At 37.1% G+C, this 25,064-nt stretch overlaps 1 protein-coding gene across 1 annotated transcript in view; it reads right to left on the bottom strand.

The window, feature by feature from the left end:
* The window catches only part of EHBP1 (EH domain binding protein 1), a 349,810-nt gene that overhangs the window by 224,250 nt on the left and 100,496 nt on the right, over positions 1 to 25,064 (bottom strand). Inside the window, 2 exon segments of the mRNA XM_017891714.1 lie at positions 1,148 to 1,287; positions 5,982 to 6,163. Of these exon segments, the coding sequence (XP_017747203.1) occupies positions 1,148 to 1,287; positions 5,982 to 6,163 (322 nt within the window).

The raw sequence follows: 25,064 nt of genomic DNA, 5'->3' as shown, positions 1-25,064 counted from the left end.
AAAGAAAATGTATAAATCATATATCTAGACTACAAATAAAAAAACCTCAATACAATTCTTAAAACATTTGAGATTCAAGAGACTTTTGAATTTTATTTGAATGAATAAGCAAACAAACTAGAAACAAATAAAGCACATGGTAAAACACACTCTCCAAAACATGGTTGGGCCCAATAATAAATCAAAACTACAATCACAAATTAGAAAACAATAAAATTTACACATGAAAAAACATCTAATTTTGCACACAAGTCTGAGCAGTTCCTTATGATAGATTTCTTGTTGTGGAATGGAAATGAAGGTCATCAGAGTCAAGAAAGTCACAGAACTTTTTAGCTGAGTAGTTAAATGAGTGATCCATGGGGTAAATGGAAATCCCCCACATGATAGCAGGAGTTGAGGCAGAACCAAAAGATGAGTGACAAAGTGCCCAAATGAATTTGAAAAAATCACCAAGAGGTAAACAGATGACAGAAGTGAAGGGACATCAATTCACGAATTTAGAGCAATTAATTAACTAAAAGAATATGTAAATTGTGCTTAATTTTCACTGCAATAATAGAAGTATAACATCAATTTCTTAAGTGTGATAGCCAAATTGTCAATAAATATTTATTGACCAATTAATAAAAAGTTCTAACCACTTAACATCTTCCTAGCTTGATCAAACCAGCTTGAAGGAATACCTGCATAGAAGCTTCAATACCAGAATACATGAGATATACAAATTGAAAAACAGAATGTCCACATAATTCAAGTAAATAAATGAATATGAAATAGAAGAAGCTGGCCAATCCATCTCCTTATTGTGTCCTATTATCCTTTACAGGCTGATCTTTACTTACACAGGTTTCATCCACACATTGACAAAATAAGTATGACCAGATTTAGGTTGCTTTGTACTATAATTCAATATTGTTTTTTGTTATTTTGACCATCCTTGTACTTGATCTCAAACTACTAAAATCTATTATAAACAGCATAGAAAGTTTTCAGAGAACTATATGGTATATTTTATTGCAGAAAAGCTTAAAGAAAAAAAAAAAAAGCCCTAATAAGTAGAATTGTTTTTTCCTGGGAAATGAGAATGAGTTTTTGAACTCTGCAACAAAAGACAGACTTTTAGTTTAACGCTAATAAAACCAACCTGTAATTTTAGCTGCCTTTTCTTCTTGGTTCACTCTGTTCTCATCATCGTCTTCATTATCTTCTTCAAAGTCATCTAAATTGCCAATGTCGGCCTGCTTCATACTCATCAAACTAGCCAAACTTTGCATGTCTTCGTCTCTACATCAGTGATTCAAAATATAACACATTGTATTAAATGACAGTTAGAAAAATGATGGTTCTTAAGAAAATAATAAATTCCTTCTTTCTATAAAGTATGTCAATAAGTCTTTCTTATCAGTTGTACAAGAATATTGAAAATCTAAATACTCATATTCATTAATTTTAAATGGCATGCTTAATTAGTAAAGAGCTAATAAGATTAAAAATTAACTGGTTAGATCAAAGACTTAAATCTAAACCTGAAACCATAAATATTCTAGAAGATAACACTGGAAAAATTCTTCTAGGTATTGACTTAAGCAAAGAGTTCATGACCAAGAACCCCAAAGCAAATGCAACAAAAACAAATAGATGGGACCTTATTAAACTAAAAAGCTTCTGCACAGCAAAAGAAATCATCAGCAGAATAAACAGACAACTCACAGAGTAGGAGAAAATATTCACAAACTATGCATCCAACAAAGGACTAATATCCAAAATCTACAAGGAAGTCAAACAAATCAGCAAGAAAAAAATGAAATAATCCCATCAAAAAGTGGGCTAAGGACATGAATAGACAATTCTTATAAGAAGATATATGGGCCGGGCGTGGTGGCTCATGCCTGTAATCCCAGCACTTTGGGAGGCCGAGGCGGGCGCTCACAAGGTCAGGAGTTCATCACCAGACTGACCAACATGGTGAAATACCGTCTCTACTAAAAAAACAAAAATTAGCTGGACATGGCAGCATGCGCCTGTAATCCAAGCTACTTAGGAGGCTAAGGCAGGAGAATCACTTGAACCCAGAAGGCAGAAGTTGCAGTGAGCCAAGAATGCGCTACTGCACTCCAGCCTGGGCGACAGAGTGAGACTCTGTCTAAAAAAAAAAAAGAAAGAAAAAGAAAAGAAGATATACAAATGACCAACAAACATGAAAAAACGCTCAACATCACTAATCATCAGGGAAATGTAAATCAAAACCACAGCGAGATACCACATCACTCCTGCAATAGTGGCCATAATTTAAGAATAAAAAAAAAATAGATGTTGGTATGGATGTGATGAAAAGAGAACAGTTTTACACTGCTGGTAAGAATGTAAACTGGTACAACCACTATGAAAAACAGTATGGAGATTCCTTAAAGAATTAAAAGTAGAACTACTGTCTGATCCAGGAATCCCACTGCAGGGTATCTACCCAGAAAAAAATAAGTTATTACAGGAAAAAGATACCTGCACATGCAATGTTTATAGTGGCATAATTTGCAATTGCAAAAATATGGAACCAGCCTAAAAGCCCATTGACCAACGAGTGTATAAAGAAAATGTGGTGTGTGTGTATATATATATACACACACACACAGCATGGACTACTACTATACACACACACACACACACACACACACACACACACACACAAACATGGAATACTACTCAGCCTTAAAAAGGAACAAAATAATGGCATTTGCAGCAACCTGGATGGAACTGGAGACCATTATTCTAAGTGAAGTAACTCAGGAATGAAAAACCAAACATCGTATGTTCTCACATTTAAGTAGCAGCTAAGCTACGAGGATGCAAAAGCATAATAATAATATAATGGACTTTGGAGACTTGCGGGGAAGAGTGGGAGGGGTGTGAGGGATGAAAGACTACATATTGAGTACCGCGTACACTGCTCAAGAGATGGGTGCACCAATATCTCAGAAATCATCACTAAAGAACTTTCCTATGCAACCAAACACTACCTGTTTCCCCGTAATGATTGAAATAAAATAATAATAAAAAACTTAACTGGTTAGGAATTAGTTCAATTCTGTGCTGTAGATATATATGGAAGACTAAAATATTCTTTTCTTTTTTTTTCAGACAGGGTCACTCTATAAGCCAGGCTGGCTGGAGTGCAACGGTGTGAACATGGCTCACTGCATCCTCCTGGACTCAAGCAATCATCCCACCTTAGCCTCCTGAGTAGCTGGGACCCCAGGCGTGGAGCACCATGCCCAGCTAATTTTTAAAATTTTTGTAGAGTGGGGGTCTTGCCATTGTGGTTCAGGCTGGTCTCAAACTCCTGGGCTCAAGTGATTCTCCCACCTCAGGCTCCCAAAGTGTTGGGATTACAGGTGTGAACCACTGTGCCTTGCCTAAAATTTTCTTCAAGGAATTAAAATACGGTTTCCTGAGCATTAAGTCTGGAAACAAAAACTTGTTTCAAAAAATAGCGAGACAGTTTGCAAATCAGATAAGATCTAGAGTTTAAAGTATTCAAACTTCCCAAAGGAATTAGAACAAGATTTTAAATCTGAGGTCCATGTAGGCTTTTGAGTTTGTGGGTAACAGGGAAACAAAGTGGTAAACCCCTGTAAATCACACTTAAATCTTGTTTAAATGTGCATTGTTTTTCCAACAGGGCTATAACCTCCCAAAAGTGAAGAAACTCTTACAGCAGGAAAAGCACTTTAAAAACACAGTCAAACAGTTTTAAGAGTTATAAGATAAAAAAATTACCTTGGCTGACAGTAAGTTAAATACCATGTATTTGATAAATATAAACTTTTTTAAATGTTTTAAGTATTTTAAGTAGAAATTTATAAACTTTATATTAAGTATTCTAAAAGTCAAATCATTTATATTTTCATCATGTACTATTTTCACCTTAAATTTCAAATAAACTACAGTGAATGAAATATATATCTATTATTTACAAATTAATTTTTACTTTGCTACACCTCCCCAAATTCAGAAAGTCAAATTAAGATACTGTTTCTTTGTAGTAATGCTTAATATGCCATTATCTTCTAAATATAGTATGGCTTTACAGACTAAACTGGTTTTAAAAAATTCTTTGCATCTTATCTCATATAAACCTTAGAGTTAACAAAGTCATTTCCCCTTTTAAAAATAAATTTAGTGACACAAAGTTTTCACGAGCAAAAAAGTTGTATTACCTTACGTGAATGTCTTACAAATTGCTCTCTTATCAACAGGAGACAATTTCAAAATGTCATTCTTAAAATGTTAACTTGCTGGCTGGGCGCAGTGGTTCACACCTGTAATCCCAACACTCTGGGAGGCCAAGGTGGGCGGATCACTTAAGGTCAAGAGTTCAAGACCAGCCTGGCCAACATGGTGAAACCCCGCCTCTACCAAAAATATAAAAAATTAGCCAGGTGTGGTGGTGCACACCTGTAATCCCAGCTACTCAGGAGGCTGAGGCAGGAGAATCGCTTGAACCCGGGAGGTGGAGGTTGCAGTGAGCTGAGATCGTGCCACTGCACTCCAGCCTGGGTGACAAGAGNAAAAAAAAAAAAAAAAAAAAAGTTAACTTGCTTAATTTCATACCACTTTAATTTCCTCACATTTTAACCCTGAATATTTTTCTTTGGGGAAGGTAACAAGGCAAAGAAGGAAGAGGTAGAGAGGGAGTTTAGGGTGTCCGGAAAGAATTCCTTTTCAATTCAAATTGAGACATTTGGTTTGGCTGAATTTCTTCTCACCCAGATTCCCGTGAATGGTGCTGATTCACTTACAGCTTTTGCCCAGTGGAAGGAAGTCCACCCTCAAAAGATCTTCTCTGAATTTGTTTCTCTTCTTCCTGTGTTTCCTTTCCTTTTATTTTGGCTTAAACTTCAGGGTAAGAACTTTATTTTTAATTACTCAGTATTTAAGTCTATAATTTAAGGTCCTGAGACGAAAGACTAAGATGCTTCCATTCTGCACTGTCTCCCTACTACACTGGCTTAGAATCCAACTTTCCAGTAAGGAGGCTTACTGTTATCTAACAAGTCATGTGTTGACATGTAGATGAGTGTCAAACATCTCATTTGACTGACGCACAGAATCCAGTCTAATCAGTCATGTAGACATGGCCAGTTATAGTAACCACATTCCAATAGGTCAAATACATTCAGAACTGTGATTCAGATTAGATAAAATGTTCACAGCTATCTCTTTCCTCTCACCTTTAAGTCTAGGTATAGAATTTCCATTTCTCCTGTTTCTTCATCTTCCACTTCACTCAGGTACGAACCCTTGCACAACACGGGTAACATTCACTTACCCCTGACTTGATTGTATGCAATAACCAGGGTGAATCTTACTTTTTTCCCCCTTTTGTAGGTATGTTCACCTCATTTTTGTCACATTAGAGTTTTACTCTTTAAAGAGACTAGAACTGAATCTAGAAATCTTTGTGCAATGCTGACTCAGCACTTAAAAGTGATTTTGAAAAGAAAATGATTACCATCATTTTCTAACTGTACCTTCCTACATAATTTTTGGAAGGCTGAGCCAAATACGATTTGGCAACAGTTCCCTTAATTATTTCATCCCTTTTATCCTAAACTTTTCGTTTTGGGTTCCTCTCATGTCTCAATTGCATCAAACAGTTCTACACATTGAACTGTGTGTACTTCAGAGTACACACCACTACACTGAAGACACTGAAATATAAAACACTTAAAATATCCTAAAATATTCAATTTAAATTTTGAAACTAGCTGTGATCACTTTTATATTACTGTACATTCTCTGGAGTCAAAAGAGACTACTTATAAGTAAGAAGGAGTTCCCTTAACTCAGCCTCTGAAACAAAGAATGGCAAAAATGATTGGTATGCTGTAAGATGTTCAACTGTTGCCAGTCTACTGAGTCAAAAGCTATGGTGTACTGAAACACAATGTAAGGCAGCTTATTTGACAAAAGAAACTTACGTGGCTTTTCCTTCCCTCAGGAAGATGCAAGATAATGAAAACTGAAGAGTGGCAGATACAACTTTTTTAGATAATGGCTTGAATTTTAACTTGACATCAGTCTGAGTTGGCATAGGGCTTGCATACTGTTTCATATTGATGCTGCTAGTAGCAAGAGCTTTCCTTCGACCAGAAGGGGATTCCTGGAAGATTAAAGAAAAAAAAAAGGATGTAATTTTGAGTTATTTTATAGTCAAATATTTTACAGTACGATTTTAATAATAAATCAAATAATAATTGAAAACTTCCTTCTCCTATTAAAATCCTATCACACAATAACTAAATAAAATTACAATGAAGTTGTATCACAGCTTTTATATTTATAAGTAAGGCAGATATGCAGTTGGAAAGAGGTAACCCAGGCAGAAACAAGAGAAGATTAGAACAACCCTAAACACCAGAAAAGGAGAAGCAAGGAATGAAAATTAGGACAGAAAGACTCCAGAGTTACTATGAGAAGAGGATCCAATACAGGGCTAGGCATCAACAAATACTCAACAGTTGTTTTCCTTGCTTTGATTACATTTAATGTAACCTAATGATATTTCTCCTTTTTAAATGCCTATGATTATTTATAGAACTTCCAGCCTTGGTGGCATTCTTTTTTTTTTTTTTTTGTCTAAAACATCTGAATCCTATGTATCCTGTAATTTGAGTCTTATTTCTTCCCCAGGCCTTTTTTTTTATTGTGTCAGTCCATAGTTCTCTTTCCCATAAAATCACATATATCATAAAAGAAACAGTTGACTTTCTGATCCTATGCCTAGACACCACTGACTGACTCCAGCAGATCTCAAGAATTCTTCTCAACATTGCTATTGCCAGTTCATCAGAAACAGAACACAAAATGAAACCTATTTGCTATCAAAAGTACTTAACATTCCATTACTAAAGCTATTGTGTTTCTTAACTATACTTTACAGAATAATAGCCTAGGAGAACAATGAAAACAGAACAGCAAAATACTGGTTGTGCAACTTTGTACAAGACATCATGTAAATTCTGGGAAGATATGATGAATAAGACATAATCTCTGCAGGTTCTATGGCAAAGGGAAAACTTTAGATGTAGGATAATGTGTAAATAACATAAATCAGAGATCATGTACCACTATTTCTTGTAGTTTACTGATACAGGAGTTAAGACCAAAATTTAAATCTTAATTTTCAAGCTGTGTGACCGTGGGCAAGTCAGAAAACTTGAGTCTCAGTAACCTTCTCTATAAAATAAGGAGGCCAAACAGACATCCATTCAAGTTCTATTATTATTTTCCCAAAATTATTCAATTTTCAAACCAAGGTAAGAAAACTACCATTAATACCTTTGAACTATTATTTAATAAATCTTTATTTCTTCTATGTTTGAAAATTTGCCTAAAATAAGGATATACTAATTTAATCAAAATATTAAAACAATCTTTAAAAAAACCATGATATTTCTACCCAACGGAACAAGTAAAAATGTAATGTAGCGTCCCTAAAGAATACCTTATTTTAAAATGTGGTCTTATCTGTCAGATTATGCACAGCAATAATATACAGAACTATTAGTGCATGTAGATACCTTATGAATGAATTTCAAAAATGCATCAAGCACTTGAGAAGGATTTAAGCCCTCTGAGAAGAAATACTTAAGAATATGCAAATATCCTCAACTGAATCAAGTTGAACAGATGTGACTATACCAAACAATGTAAGTGTTCTTTCCCTGGTCGCTACTGTCAATCAAAGAATAAGATTAAGGTCCAAGGTTCTGACAATGAGCAAAATGAAAAAGTACGATCATAGAGTATCAATTTATTACACTGATATGAACAATAATCTCTCATTGTACCTTTAGAATAGCTAACAGTTTCCGCATATAATATAGAATTTAAAGCCTCTGTTTTGAAAGCATGAGATATAAACTGTCACATACTATTTTCAGTTTTTGTTAAACAAATCTGTTTCACAAAGTATGGCATTGATCCCTTGATATAATTATTTAATTTTATAACCAAATAAGCTATAAAAATTAAGATAATATAGAAATGAGCATAATTTTGAAAACTTAGTTTAAGAATGGTTCTGCAAAAGTCTAGATTTATCATATTCTGCCAATTCCGTTTTTTAGAGTAAAAAGTATGCAGAAAAATTTTTCTGCTGAACTCATGTTCATGGCAAAAAAAAAGTGTTTTTTAAGCATCTGGTAAATCAGTATTTTTGAAACAATAGGTAACAAAAGCTACTAAATTCTAAATACAATTAGCTGTACTACCTAAGCAATTATTTGCTTAGGAACAATGCAAAGAGCCCTTTCTGAGGTCTGGTCAGCTAAGTAGAATAGAGCTCTTTTGAGTCTATGATATCCATTCCCAATATTAGTTAACACAGGACCTCACTAGAGTCTGTGTCCTTAATATACTATGTCCTTGATATAATGGCTCCCTTTCGGGAAAAGGAATTTGAATGGTGTTCATAGTAATTCTCCACCTAGCTCAGACACTGTTCTCTCCTTAAAATTAGCTATCTCAGAATATACATTTTAAGAAGAATAGTAATGAGGGAAAATACGGGGATCTTTCACAGCTCTAACCCAACTCAATGAATTTTCATTCTTTATAACCATGAAGTCTAAATCTGTACCCACCCAAGATGGACATCACTGCTATAATCAGTTCTATAAGAGGAATGAAATAATTGACTGCACTCAAACAAGCATGTCTTTTGGATCCTATTGTCCTTCTTAAAGGGACTGGGAATCAGCCAGGGAGAGACAGTTTAGAGAGAATTACTGTTATTGTTGCCAGGGTCCTAATGCTACTTCAGATCACATGTGGGTTGGACAAAAGAACAAGAATGAGAGAAAAAAGAGTAAGAGGAACTAGTAGAAAATGAAAGTTTGGAGATAAGAGTCAATAAAAAAGGGAATGTTGATTATCTGTCTGAATATCTGTCTCTGGGCCTATGTTTAAATATCTGTTTGTATGTGCATCTGGCAGTATTTTTGAAGTCAGTTCAAAATCCCTACAGCAAAGGTTCTTAAACTTTAAAGTTTATTAAAAGCCAAAAACAAAATTAAGAAACATTATTAAAAATGTTAATGCCTGGATCCCACCACTAGAGATCCTAAATTAGTAGACCTAAAGATGGACTTAGGAATCTGATTACTGAAAAGTAATATCCCCCCTCCACACAAGTACACCACCACTACCAGGAGATTCTGATCCAGTTAATCTAAAATCATATTTTCAGAAACACTTCCCCTAAGTTATTACACAAAATTATTTTAACTTAAAAATGTCACTCATTTTTCGTAACTATTCTCATTGTCAGAAAAAGACTTAGCCTATATATTTCCATGTCTTTGAAATACAGCCTATTGTAGTTGGAATCAGACAAACCTGGATTCGAATGTGGCACCAGCACTTATTCACTGGTTAATCTTTGGCAGATTTCTTCATGTATCTAAGCCTCAGTTTCACACTCTCAGACTGGCAAATATTTTGTAAAGCTGGACATTACCAAGTATTGATAAGAATGTGAAACAATGCAAACTCTCTTATACTGCTGGAGAGTTTCAACTGATATGGGAGACTTTAACATCCTACTGTCAACATTAGACAGATCAATGAGACAGAGAGTTAACAAGGATATCCAGGAATTGAACTTTCTACAATTTATCTATCCATTTTATTGTTGATGGACCTATGGGTTGAAGCAGGTTTTTTTTTTTTTTTGCTTTTTTGAGATGGAGTGTCGCTCTGTCACCCAGGCTGAAGTGCGGTGGCACAATCTTGGCTATAGCCTATGGCTCTGAGGCTACAAACCTGTACAGCATGTTACTGTACTGAATACTGCATGCAATTCTAACACAATGGTAAGTTTTGTGCATGTAAACATATCTAAACATGGAAAAGGTGCAGTAAAAATACAGGTGTACCATTTAAAAAACTTTTTAAATGGTGTGCCTGTATAGGGCACTAACATGAATGGAGTTGCAGGCTGGAAGTTGCTCTGGTTAAGTCAGTGAGTGAGTGGTGAGTGAACGTGAAGGCCTAGGACATTACTGTACACTCACCACTCACTCACTGACTTAACCAGAGCAACTTCCAGCCTGCAAGTTCCATCGTGTTAGTGCCCTATACAGGCGTACCATTAAAAAATTTTTTAATGGTACACCTGTATTTTTCACAAATGTTCCACAGGTACTTAAAAAATATTTAACTGCTGTGTATATACTGCTGTCCACTTTTACGACAGGAGCATTTTTATGTAAAATCACTTACAGCACCAAATTATTATATTCTCTATGTGATAAGGAAAGTAGGAGTAGAAATTTTCAAATGTGAGATCATGGAATATTTTACTAAAGTGCACGAATCAAGGAACGAATAAGTGAAAGAGTTGAGGAGCCGCTCATAATCTGGGCAAAATTCCCAGTAATAAACCTTATAATAAACCCCTTTCTTCAGTTTACCACCCCTCCCTCTGAACACACACACACTCTTACACAATTCTGAGCACACTGTATATGTACTTGATACTGTATTTTCTCTCAACTGGATTAATACAATATCCTTTAAACTAATCTTGCTGCTCCTGCCTTTGCCCTGCAATTATTCCCAACACAGAAACTATGATGATCTTGGTAAAGCCAGATTATCTCATTCCTCTATTCAAAAGCCTTCAATTGCCCCAGAGTAAAAGCCAAAAAGCCCTTACTGGACTGACAGGCCCTATACCACCAGGGCTTCCTGACTTTGCTCTTTGATCTTACTGACTATGCTATTGCTCTATCTTTTTTTCTGCTCCAATATACTGGCCTCCTTACTTTCTCCAATGCACCAGGTATGCGTCTCCCTTAGAGGCTCTGCACTTGCTATTTCTATTACTAGGAATGTTCTTCTCATACATATTATATGGCTAGCTCACCCACTTCCTTCAAGTCTTTTACTAAAACTCACTCTCCCAGAGAGGCCTTCTCTACCCACCTTACCTAAAATTTCAACCACACTCCCAATATACATATTTCATATTCCCCTTTACTTTTTCTCCTTAGCTTACGTGAGCAAATATGCAAATACGGTTTCCTTGCTCACCACTTTATCCTAGCCCTAGAACCACAGCATATAGCCATTGCTTAATAAATACTTGTTAAATGAATGAAGTGTAATTCTAGGACTTACAACACTTCAAAGTACCTTTACATCATTAGTTTCTTCTGTTCAAGATTTTTTGCACATTCCTTTATCGTACCTCTCCTAAACAGGAGAAAAAGATGCGAGGTAACAAGAACTGTACAGTCGGTTTCCATTTGTACAGCTGGGCAGAGGTTTCTCCAAGCCAGAAAGGGCATAAACAGGTAGAAGGGACCCTGGGTGTGTGGAGAAATGGAGCAAAATAGGTATTCCTTCATTTGGTTTATGTCGGGGGAAAAAGGAGTGAAGGCAGTGAGCCACTTCAGTAACACCTTGGAAAGCTATTCCAAAAGCACTGTGGGCAAATCAGATGCCAGAGACATTATAGAATTAGGAGAGTTAGGCGAGAAAAGAGCCCTGTCTTAAACTAGCTAAATCCATGACAACTCCATACACAGATTATCCCCTAACCAAAGCCACAGTCTTCTTTACAGGCTCCTCTTCCTCCTGACATTTAACCTCCTCTTATTTTAGGACTGTCTCTTGTAAACAGCATATATCCAAAAACAATTTTGACACAGTCTGATAATCAGTGGCTTTTACCTGCAGAGTTTAGACTAACAGTTCTCAAGGGTTTTTGTCTTAAGACCCTTTACACACTTTATTTGAGAACTTCAAAGAGCTACTGTTTACGTGGGTTATATCTATCAATATTTACTCTACTAAAAGTTAAAAATCTAGAAAATATTTCATTCATTTAAAAATAACAAGTTCATATATTAACATGTTTTACGAAGAATAAATATACTTTCTATACAAAATAATGTAATAAGAGTGTCTCTATTTTACATTTTTGTAAATCTCTTCAATGTCTTTATCTCTCTCTAAACTCTCTTTAATGTCTGGTTTAACAGACAGCTCTAGTCCTATATTCAATCTGTGTGGTACAGATTGTTTTGGTTGAAGTGTATGAAGGAAAAAATCAAGTATCACACAGATACGTAGCTGGAAAATATGGGAGTATTTTAATTACTCTTTTCAGATAATTTCAAGTCTTCATATTTGATTTTATACCAAAACTCGAGTAGTAGTTTCTTAAAGGCTAATGGTAACACAGAGCCTGAAACTTTATCAAGGAACTTTTTAAACTCTGTTACATTAAAATCCATTGCTCTATCAGGCATACTGAATGAATCTTTTATCCAGGCATGACTTTGCAACATTATAGTCATTTGAAAAATATCGATCCTCTGAATCATGCAGATATTGACACATTGCAATATATAATACCCCCCCAAAATCACATTTGTTTGTATCTTCACCAATTCCATCAGAAAAATCTTCAAGCATTGGGAAACTATCAATTGCAAGGTCTCTAATTTTCTATTGAAAGCTCAAATTTTGTCACTGACATATAATTTCAGTTGCCTACCTTTAAGTGGCAGGCTCACTTTGCTCTGTTTCAATAAAATATTTGCCAAATACCCAAGGGTGAATAACCACAGTTAGTTTTTTCAAGTAAAAAGTGGTGTTCCCCGCATGTTCTCACTCATAGGTGGGAACTGAACAATGACATCACTTGGACTCAGGAAGGGGAACATCACACACCGGGGCCTATCATGGGGAGGGGGGAGGGGGGAGGGATTGCATTGGGAGTTATACCTGATATAAATGATGAATTGAGGGTTGCTGACGAGTTGATGGGTGCAGCACACCAACATGGCACAAGTATACATATGTAACAAACCTGCACGTTATGCACATGTACCCTAGAACTTAAAGTATAATAAAAAAAAAAAAAGTGGTGTTCCAGGAAAAGTGGCTACTTCAAAGCTCAAATAATCTCGTAAGTGCTTTTTCTTGAATAACTTTGTCCTTTGCAATGCAGCATAATTTCTTTATGCATACTTTTCACTTTGTCACAGGGCATGCTAAAAAGACTAATACTCTAATGTTCACCTGTTCCACTTTGACCTAAAGTCTTCAATGTAGTATTGTTTCAAATTTATTTTACTGGAATTCTCTAACGTGGACCTATGATTACCAATGCAACATGTCATGCCTTTGTTGTTTTGTCAGTTTAGATGCTATGCCTTAACATCACCACAGGCCAATAGTAAGTACCTGATAATAAATCACTGCTTGTAGCACCATACCCTTCTAGAGTCTCAGTCTAGTGCCTGATTCTGTTCATGCCGTTATCCATCAGAACTCTTAAGTTCTGTTCTGAGTACTACCGGATCAGGGTACCACAAAATGAAGTGATGGGCAACATAATTCTTATTGGCATTCTAAGAACATGTGAGTAGATTAACGCTGGCTGTGTTAATCCATTTTGTGCTACTATAACAGAATACCAGAGACTGGTAATTTACAAAGAAAATGAATTTATTTCTCACAGCTCTGGAGGGCAGAAAGTCCAATGTCAAGGGGCCGGGATCTTGTGAGAATCTTCTTGCTGTGTCATCCCATGGCAGAAGGTCAAATGACAAAATAGCAGGCAATAAGAGACCAAACTTGCTTTTATAGCCAACCCACTCTCCCAATAAAGAACATGTTCTCAAGATGGTGAAATTAATGCATTCATAAAGGCAGAGGACTCAAGATCTTATCACCTCATACAGTTCCCACCTCTCAACACTGTTGTACTGGGGATTACTTTTCCAACACATGAACTTTGGAAGACACATTCAAACCATAGCATTCCATCACAGCCCCCCAAATTCATGTCTTTCTCACATGCAAAATACATTCATTCCATCCCAATAACCTCAAAGTCTTAACCGATTCCAGCACTAATTCAAAAGTCCAAGTACAGAGTCTCATCTAAAGCAGATATTGGTGAGACTCAAGGCATGATTCACTATAAGGCAAATTCCACTCCAGTTGTGAACCTGTGAAATTAAACAAGTCATCTACTTCCAAAATACAATGGTGGGACAGACACAGGATTGACATTCCCATTCCAAAAGAGAGAAATAGGCAAGAAGAAAGGAGTAACTAGTTTCAGGAAAGTCTAAAACCCAACAGGGAAAACAACATTACGTCCTAAAGCTGAAGAATGATCGCTTTGGGCTCCACAACCCACATCCTAGGCACATTGGGGCACATGAGCAAAGCCGCAGGGACAGGCCTCAGGCAACCCTGCCCCTATGGCTCTGCTGGACTCAGTCCACCCAGCAGCTCTGATGGGTTGGAGTTTCATGCCTGCAGCTTTCCCAGGCTGGAGTTGCACAGTGGTAGCTCACAGTTTTGGGGTATCTCAGGTGGCCTCATCCCCACAGCTCCAGTAAGTACCGCCTTGGTGAGGACTCTCTGCTGTAATCTTGCTCCCATGGCTCCACTAGACACTGCCCTAGTGGGGACTCTCTGTGGTGACTTCACCTCTGGAACAAGTTTCTTCCTGGGCCCCCAAGCTATCTGTGACATCCTTTGAAATCTAGGTAGAGGTATCCATGCCCCCAAAGTTTTTGCATTCTTACAGGCCTGCAGACTTAACATCACATGGATGCCACCAAGGCCTACCGATTGAGTCCTGCAGAGCTGCAGCACAAGCAGTACCTGGGCCTGCTTGAACCACAGCCAAGGCTGGGGTGGCTAAAAACTACTGAGCTGGAATTCAGGAAACGGAGTACTGAGGTGGCCCTGGGCAGTAAGCCTGTTGAGGGCACCCCAGGCCCATCTCCTGAAGTCATTCTACCCTCCTAGAGTTCTAAGCCTGTGATGGGACAGGCAGCCTGGAAAATCACACTGCTTGTGGGGTTATTCTCTCATTGTCTTGATGAATAGCACCTGGCTCCCTTTTAGTTGTACTGTCTTTAGCAAATGTACTAATCTCTTTAGTAAGCTGTTGCTTAGCTAAACCCTTAGTTTGCTCTCCTAAAGATGCCTTTTCACTCTTCAAATGGTCAGGCTATGAATTTTCCAACTTTTTGTGTTCTGCTTTTCTTTTAATTGTAAATTCTGCCTTTAAATAATTTCTCTCCACCCACATCTCGCTACATGTAGTGAAAAGTATCCATGCATCTCCTTGAATATTTCACTTAGTTATTTCTTCCACCAGATATCCTAGTTCATTACTCTTAAATTTTATCTTCCATAAAGCCCTTGGACATAGACATAATTTAGCCAAATTCTTTGCAAGTTCATAATAAGGATGGTCTTTATTCTAGTTCCCAATACCTTCTTCCTCATTTCCCTCTGAGACCTCCTCAGAATAGCCTTTACTGTCTGTATTTCTACTGGCATCCTAATGACAACTGAAATAACCTCTGAAAAGAGCTAGGCTTTCCCTACAGCTCTTATATTCTTCTAAGCCCTCACCAAACTACCCTCAATGCTCTAATTCATAGGAATCTAGGCATTTTCTAGCCTGCTTCCCCAAATTCTTCCAGCCTCTACCTTTCACCAAGCTTCAAAACCACTTTCACATTTTCAAGTGTTTTTGTTATAGCAACAATCTCACTTCTCAGTACCAATTTTCTGTCTTAGTCCATTTTTTGCTGCTGTAACAGAGTATCAGAGACTGGGTACTTTATTAAGAAAAAAAACTTAGTTGGCTCACAGTTCTAGAGCCTAAAAAGACCAACTCAAGGAGCCAGCATCTGGTGAGGGGTTTCTTGCTGCATTATCCCAAGGTAAAAGGTGGAAGGGCAAGAGAGCTTGTCAAAACCAAAAGTAAGCATGAGAGCAAGAGAAAGAGAGGGCTAAACTCATTTTTATAACAAACCCACTCTCACAATAGAGAACCTACTCCCATAATAACATTAATCCATTCATGAGGGTAGAGCCCTCATGATCTAATCACCTCTTAAAGTTCCCTCCTCTCAACACTGTTGCATTGGGGATTACATTTCCAACACAAGAACTTTGGGGGACACATTCAAATCACAGCACTGGACTTAAAAGTATCAGTGATCAGATCTTCTCTGTCTCATGATTATGTGAATTATTTCAAAATGTAAAGAATTCACACACCCAATTATTTTTGTAAATATCCACTTTCTCTACTGACTCAAGAATCAAAATCATTAGAAGAGACCTTAGAAGTTTTTTAATCCAACTTGTCACCCCAATGCAAGAACTCCTTACGCTGTATCTAGCAGTTATAAAATTTATTTGCCAGTACTTTTCATTCAACTTCAACCTAAAAACTCTCAAGACTTCACTCTTTCTGAAACAAAATAATTTGATATGCTATACTATCAAGACCAATGATTTTTGCATTATTCTCTAAATAATTAATAAGAGCCTATTATGGGCCTGGCATTCTCTCATTTAACTCTGTGGTAACACTTTAAATTTTACTGTCAAATGATAAAAAGTCAATCTATAAGTTAAATAGTTCTTACTTTTCAAAACTGTGATGCTGGTCCTCCAAGCTGTCACAAGTACCACATTTCTCAGGCCATGCTGAAAACATCTCTGCTTCATCAGCAGACCAAAATGGAATACTATAAAATTTAATTTAGAGTCCATGGAGCAATTAAATGCTAAAGCAGACGTGCCACAGGGAGCTCTCTCAACCAAAAAGACTTAATTAGAAACCATATCAGCTAAAATAACCAACTTAGATGGTTGGATGGAAGAGAGTTTGGTAGTACAAATGTAAAAGAGAAAGAATCAACATTAAAAATTGGTTCAGATATACACTCATAAACATTATAAAAATTATATTGATTTTAGAATAAAATCTAACTTATGCCTTAAAATTCCAAATAAAATCCTCAACCTTCTTAGAAGGAAACTACAGATATACATTCAAATACAATTTAAAGTGTTTAGGTCAAAGGTCTAAATGGGTTGTAGAATGTCCAAATTGAAAACAAAAAAATTATTAAAGTAATCCTAACCTCAAGTTGACTATAAAGTTGATAAGGGCAGTTTATATGAATCCTTTCCCCTGTAACCCTAAAGAAAGCAACAAAAAGTTTAGTCATACTATTTTATGCAGTTGTTTATTTAACCTTAAACAAGAAACAAAACTAGCAGATTTTAAACTTAGTTTCCATTAAATGTTCTGAGATAAATATAATAATCTGTTAGTTTAAAAAAGACCTAGTACCCAACGATTACATGTTCCATGGCCTGGCCTTGAATGCAAGTGCTGATAATGACTCCTAAATCTTCAACACTAGACAGACCTATTCCTGAGCTCTGGATATAAGCATCCAAGTGCCCTCTGTTCATTTTACCCACATTACAAACTCAACATAGCCAAACTGAACTCATCTCCACTCCTTAAGCTGTTTCTCCTCTTAGTTTCTCATCTTAGTGAATTATACTGCCAACCATCAAGCCTCTTAATCTCAAGACTCATCAAAACAAGTTGGCTCTAACTGCTAAATCTCTCCAGAATCTAGACTGTTCCACCCATCTCCACTGTCACTTCTCCCTAAATTCAAGAAAGCCCCATCATCTGTGAGCACACTACTGCTAAAGCCTCTGGACTTGTCTCCCTTTCTCTAGTCTCATACACACCTCAGTTTCATCTTCTGTGATTCTGTAAGGGAGATCATCTTTTTTTTTAAATGCTATACTTTCTTTCTGATTACATGAGAAAAATCACCACAGAAAATTATAAATATACAGAGAAGTACAAAAAAGAATCCCTTAAAACTTTACCAACTTGTTGATACCACTGTACATATTTTGAGATATTTTCTCTAGTCTTTTAAAAATAGTTCACATGATACCATTTATAAAATTCCTAATTTTTTTAACATTAGAACTTTGTAAACCTAAATTTTAGAAGTTGTGTGTCATTCTGTAATATGGTTCTACTACAAATTTACATAACTATTCCCTATTATTAAACATGTATGTCCCTTTGAGTTTGTCATTCTTAGAAAGGGTGGTGTGGTGAATATCTTTATGTCAAAAGTATTTTTGGTATTTCTGAGTTTTGCACAGGACAGCAAAAAAAATTTTTTTGGAGGTATTTTCTAGAGGCTAGGTATAGACAAATCATGGATATAGCTGAAGGCCAAAATCCTAAGCAAATTAACACAGGAACAAAAACCAAATACTGCATGTACTCACTTATCAGTGGGAACTAAACATTTAGGTACACATGGACATAAAGATGGGAACAATGGACACTGCAGACTACTAGTTGTGGGAGTGACAGAGCGGTGGGTTGAAAAACTACCTATTGGGTACTCTGCTCACTATCTGGCTGACAGGATCCATACCCCAAACCTTAGCAACACACAATCTATCCATGCAGCAAACCTGCACATGTACCCCTTGAATCTAAAATAAAAATTGAAATTATAAAAACAAAAAACAAAAAAACTCCAGGGGATGAGGTCACAGGGCAACCGCATGCTTCTGTGAGTTTTCCTTCCAAGAGCTTGATCAAGTTCTCACAGAAACTACAGTAGAATATTCCCTTGGACTTCCAGCTGGGGGAGAGGGGAGAAGGAACCATAAACACAAAGGTACTCTGTCTTCTTGTTTTTTTTTTTTTTTTTTTTTTTTTGAGATGTAGTCTCGCTCTGTTGCCCAGGCTGGAGTGCAATAGCGCGATTTTGGCTCACTGCAACCTCTGCCTCCCGGGTTCAAGTGATTCTCCTGCCTCAGCCTCCCAAGTAGCTGGAATTAGAGGCACACGCGATCATGCCTGGTTAATGTTTGTAGTTTTAATAGAGACAGGGTTTCACTATGTTGGTCAGGCTGGTCTCAAACTCCTGACCTCGTGATCTACCCACCTTGGCCTCCCAAAGTACTGGGATTACAGGCATGAGCCACCGTGCCCGGCCTACTCTGCTCTTACCAAGGTCTGCCCTCAAGAGGAACTGTTTAACCAGAGTCTAACCTGCTGGGGTTTTATCAGAGTCTAATCTGGGAGAAGAGAAATACTCAACTCCAGCCCACTGTAGCCATCCTGCCCCACATAAGAAGGGAGAAGAAAATACTGAAACACTTATGAAGTTCACAACACAGAGGCAAAGGCTAACTCTAAGGCTGAGACCTAATCATAGGAATAAAGAATGCTTCCCTCCTCCACACATTACTCAAGGCCTATTTACAGCACTTCCTTTTACCCAGGAAATCACATCTGGCTGTCAAGAAAAAATTACCAGGCATACTAAAAGAAAAAAAACAAAACCAAAAAGAAAATCCCACAGTTTGAAGGGACAGAGCAAGCGTAAGAACCAGACTCAGATATGGAAGACATGGTGGAATAATCAGACCAATAATTTAAAATGATAATTAATATGCTAAGGGCTCTAACAGATAAAGCAGACAGCATGTAAGACGAGAATGATAGAAATCTAAGAAAAAACCAATAAGAAATGCTAGAGGTCAAAAACACTATAACAGAAATTAAGAATGCCTTTGACGGGCTTATTAGTCTAGATACAGCTGGACAAAGAGTCTCTGATCTCAAGAATAGCACAATAGAAACCTTCAAAGATGAAAAGCAAAGAGAAAAAAGACTGGAAAAAAAAATAGAGTAGCCAAGGACTGTGGGACAAATACAAAAGATGTCAATATGCACAATGGAAATACCAGAAGCAGAGGGGAAAAAAAAAAAAAAAAAAAAAAAAAAAAAAAACAGAAAAAAATATTTGAAATGACTTGTAATTTCCCCCAAATTAATGTCAGACATCAAACCACAGATCTAGAGAGCTCAGAGGACACCGAACAGGATAAAGGCCAAGAAACCTATACCCAGGCAAATAATTTACTTTTCTTTCTTTCTTTTTTTTTTTTTTTAGAGACAGGGTCTCGCTTTGTTGGCCAGGTTGGAATAAACGCCTGGCCTCAAGTGATCCTCCCACCTCGGCCTCCCAAGGTGCTGGGACTACAGGGTTGAGCCTCATTGCCCAGTGTGGCATATCTTGAAAGAAGCCAGAAGAAATAAACACCTTACCTATAGAGAAACAAATAAAATAATTACTTCCCACTTCTCAGAAACCATGCAAACAAGTGTGGAGTGAAATATTTTAAAGTTTTAAGAGAAAAAGCCCACCAACCTAGAATTCTGTACCCTGTGAACTTACTCTTCAAAAGTCAAGGAGAAATAAAGACTTTCTCAGACAAACAAAAATTGAGATATTTTGTTGCCAGTAGATCGCCTTCGCAAGAAATGTTAAAAGAAATTCTTTAGAGAGAAGAAAAAATAACAGGTTAGAAAGTAAAATCTATGTAAAGAAAGGAAGAGCACCAAAGGAGGAATAAATGAAGATAAAATTAACATTTTCTTTTCTTTTTTTTTTTTTTTGGGGGGTTTCGCTCTTGTTGCCCAGGCTGGAGTGCAATGGTGCCAACTTGGCTCACTGCAACCTCAGCCTCTGGGGTTCAAGCGATTCTCCTGCCTCAGCCTCTCAAGTAGCTAGGATTGCAGGCATGTACCACCACACCTGGCTAATTTTGTATTTTTAGTAGAGACGGGGTTTCTCCATGTTGGTCAGGCTAGTCTCAAACTCCCAACCTCAGGTGATCCACCTGCCTCAGTCTCCCAAAGTGCTGAGATAACAGGCATGAGCCACCACGCCCAGCCTTTTTTTCTTATTCTTAACTGATCCAATAGATAACAGTTTGTATAAAGTAATAATTGCAACACTGTATAAATTATGTATGGTTATGCATATATATAATTGTCCCGTGAACAACACAGATTTGAACTGTGTGGATCCACTTATACACAAATTTTTTCAGTAAATATAGTCAGCCCTCAGTGTCAGTGGGTTCCATATTTGCAACAAAATGTAAATTGAAAATACAGTATTTGCAGGATAGAAAACTCACATATAAGGACTGCGAACTTTTCATATCTGTGGGTTCTGCAAGGGGTCCTGGAACCAATCTCTGCAGATACTGAGGGGTGACTATAAATGTTTTTGTATGCTTATATACAAGAAAAAAGAATGGCAGCAGTGATGTAAGAGACTAGAGAGAGAAAACAGGATTACTGTGTTATTGAAAGGTACTTCCATTACCTGTAAAGTGGCATGGTGTTATTTGAAAGTGGGCTTGGATTAGTTATAGACTGCAAACTCTGGGGGAACTAAAAAACTAAAATTTAAAAAAAATTTTTTAACAATTAACTGAGAAGCTAAGAAAAGAAAGAAAGTGGAATCATATAAAATGCTCAATTAAGCCAAGTGTGGTGGCTCACGCCTGTAATCCCAACACTTTGGGAAGCCGAGGCAAGAAGATTGCTTGAATACAGGAGTTCAAGGTCAGCTAGGCAATATACAGAGATAACCTCTCTATGAAAAAATTAGCGGGATGTGGTCGTGCATGCCTGTGGTCTCAGCTATGAAGGAGGCTGAGGTGGGAGGATTTGTTGAGCCCACGAGGTTGAGGCTGCAGTGAACCGTGATTGCGCCACTGTATTCCAACCTGGGTGACACAGCAAGACTCTGTCTCACAAAAAAAAAAAAAAGAAAGAAAAACCAAAAAACAAAAGCAAACTAAAACCACAAAAAGCAGAAGGGTGGAAGACAAAAATAGATATAAAGAACAAGGACCACAATTAGAAAATAGTAATAGGCTGGGCACGGTGGCTCATGCCTGCAATCCCAGCACTTTGGGAGGTCAAGACAAGAGGATCACTTGAGTCTAGGAGTTCAAGATCAACTTGGGCAACATAGTGAGATACTGTCTCTACAAAAAAAATATTAAAAAATTAGCCAAGCATGGTGGTACATGCCTGTATTCCCAGCTCCTCAGGAGGCTGATACAGGATGATCACTTGAGCCCAGAAAGTCGAGGCTGCAGTGAGCCACAATTGCGCCACTGTGCTCCAGCCTAAATGACAGAGTGAGACCCTGACTCAGGAAAAAAAAAAAAAAAAACAGAAAATAGTAACAAATGAAGTACACATTAATTCAATGATGTCAATGATCACTTTGAACATAAAGGTTCTAAATGCCGCAACTAGCGATTGTCAGAGTGATTCAAAAAACAAGACCCAACTTTATATTGTCTACAAGAAACTCACTTTAAATATACAGGCTGGGTGCAGTGGCTCACACCTGTAATCCCAGCACTTTGGGAGGCTGAGGCGGGTAGACTGTTTGAAGTCAGGAGCTTGAGACCAGCCTGGCCAACATGGTGAAACCCTGTCTCCAATAAAAATACAAAACAATTAGTCAGGTATGGTGGTGTACACCCGTAGTGCCAGCTACTCAGGAAGCTGAGATGGGAGAATTGCCTGAACCTTGGAGGAAGAAGTTGCAGTGAGCCAAGACTGTGCCACTGTCCTCCATCCTGGGTGACAGAGTGAGACTCTGTTTCAAAAAAACAAATAAATAAATATACAGACATAAGTAATGCAGGTTCATTGTAAAAAAAAAAAAAAAAAAAAAAAAAAAGGGTATTTTAAAAAAAAAAAAAAAAAAAAAAAAAAAAAACAAAGCATAAACAAAGAACAAGATTACATAGAAGTCCACCAAAGATATGTATTTTACATTTTGTTGTTTTCTACTCTATTTGTATTTATTTTTAAGAAACTGGATCATATACTGGATACATTCTTTTGCAAACTGCTTTTTAAATATAATGAATATAGTTCTATATCAATAAATACCATACCATTATAAAATTTAGAATGGCAATATTCCATTTTATGGACATAATTTAACTAATTCCGTATTTTGGACATTTGGGTTGTTTTCAATTTTCGTAAGTGACAACTAGATGAAAAATTCTTAGTCTTTACATTGATCCTAAATTACTTCATTAACATAAATTTCTTTTGGTCAAATAAATGGATCTAAAACATGTATACTTTAAAAACTTTTTTATATGACTACCATTTGTCCTCTAGAAAAGCTGTCCTCAATCTTTCTGACACCAGGGACCAGTTTCAAGGAGACAATTTTTCCAGGACCAGGGCTGGGGTGGAGGGCAGGGGATGGTTTCAGTATGAAACTGTTCCACCTCTGATCATCAGGCATTAGATTCTTATAAGGAGCGTGCAACCTAGATCCCTTGCATGCACAGCTCACCATAGGGTTCACACTCCTATGAGAATCTAATGCCACCACTGATTTGACAGGAGGCAGAGCTCAGGAGTTAAAGCTTGCTTGCCCACCACTCACCTCCTGCTGTGCAGCCTGGTTCTTAACAGGTCACAGACCTGTTGTTCTTTACCCACTGATTTAATAAATATTCACTTCTATTCTCTTTTAGTTTTGATTATTTGATTTTCTTCAATGAACTTTCTCATCCACTTATAATTCCTTTTGTAGGGAGGTGAGGAGCTAATTTTTTCCCAAAAAGTCCCAGTATCATTTACTGAACAATCTTCTCCTTCCATCATGAATTGAGAAGTGTAGGAATGTTTTATACAACTCTTTCTAGCTTGTAATTTGTCAAGGTTTTTTTCTCTGCTTCCACAATCAAGCTCAAACTCTTTAATACAGCAGAGCTCTTTGCAGTATTGCCTCTGATTATTCCACATGAGGAAAATCAACTATCCCTCCCCCAAATGCATCCCATGCTCTCATAAAATTGTGTCGAACTATTTTTTCTGTGGTGACACATCTTTACATTTTTGAGGCATAGAAGACCTTCCTAAATAAGGCACAAAACCAGAAGAAATAACAATAGAAGCTACTTTTTATAGAGCACTTACTAGTTGCCAGGCAGTAGTCTAAGTGCTTTATTGTAGCATCTCATTTGTTCCTCAAAACAATCCTAGGAAGTAGATACTATTACTATTTCCATTTTAAAGATAGAAAACTGGGCACAAAACTATTGTAAACCTTGCCTAAGGTTACATTGCTACTGAGCGGAGGAACTGAAATCTTAACACAGGCAATCTGGCTCTACAACTTGTACATTTATCCACTATACTGTACCGCATAAAAGACACAAATTTGAACGTATAAATACTAAAAGCTTGCTGTGCTATGAAAGGCACTATTTGCAATGCTAAAAAAATGACAGGGTGAAAATATCTGCAAGATATATAACAAGCAATGTATAGAACACATAAGGATCTACAAATTAGTACAAAAAATGCAGTTATTTCAATTGAAAGTTGGCAATGGCTATGCATGAACAATTCACAGAAAAACATACATGGCTAATAAACATATAACAAGATGTTCAACATCACTAATTATCAGGGAAATAAAATTATGATGATGAGATATAATGATATTATAATTACTAGATAGCATTTTCACCCATCAAAATGACAAAAATTAAGAAATGTGGTAATAGCTAGCATCGCTGAGGGTGTGAAAAACAGGCATTTCAAACACTGTTGGTGGGAATATAAACAGTTATAGCCTGTTATGGGGATATTCTTTCAGCAATAAAACTATCAAAATAAAATAACTGTCCCTTTTGACTGAACAGTTCCATTCTGGGAATCTATCCCAGTATCTGGGAATCTATCATGCACATGTGCATAATTTTTTTTTTTTTTTTTTTTGAAACAGGGTCTCACTCTGTGCCCAGTGCAGTGCGATTCATAACACTATCAAGTAAACTAGGAACAATCTTAACATCCACCTGCAGAAGAATTGTTAAATCATTATGGTACATAAATCTGTACTCTAATGTGGTACTTACTGTGCAGCAATTGTACACTGTGAAGGAAGAAAAGCAAGTCACAAAACATGTTAAGTATGATCTCTATAGCCAGGTGCAGTGGCTCACGCCTGTAATTCCAGCACTTTGGGAGGCCGAGGCAGGTGGATCACCTGAGGTCAGGAGTTCGAGACTAGCCTGGCCAACATGGCAAAACCCTGTCTCTACTAAAAATACAAAAATTAGTTGGGAGTGGTGGCACATACCTGTAATCCCAGCTACTGGGGAGGTTGAGGCAGGACAATTTCTTGAACCTGGGAGGCCAAGGTTGCAGTGAGCCGAGATTGAGCCACTGCACTCCAGCCTGGGCAACAGAGGAAGACCCTATCTAAAAAAGGAAGGAAGGAAGGAAGGAATGAAGAAAG

Source organism: Rhinopithecus bieti, unplaced genomic scaffold, assembly GCF_001698545.2.
Source record: "Rhinopithecus bieti isolate Rb0 unplaced genomic scaffold, ASM169854v2 scaffold_21419, whole genome shotgun sequence".
Lineage (NCBI taxonomy): Eukaryota > Metazoa > Chordata > Mammalia > Primates > Cercopithecidae > Rhinopithecus > Rhinopithecus bieti.
This window is presented reverse-complemented; position numbering and strand designations above follow the sequence as displayed.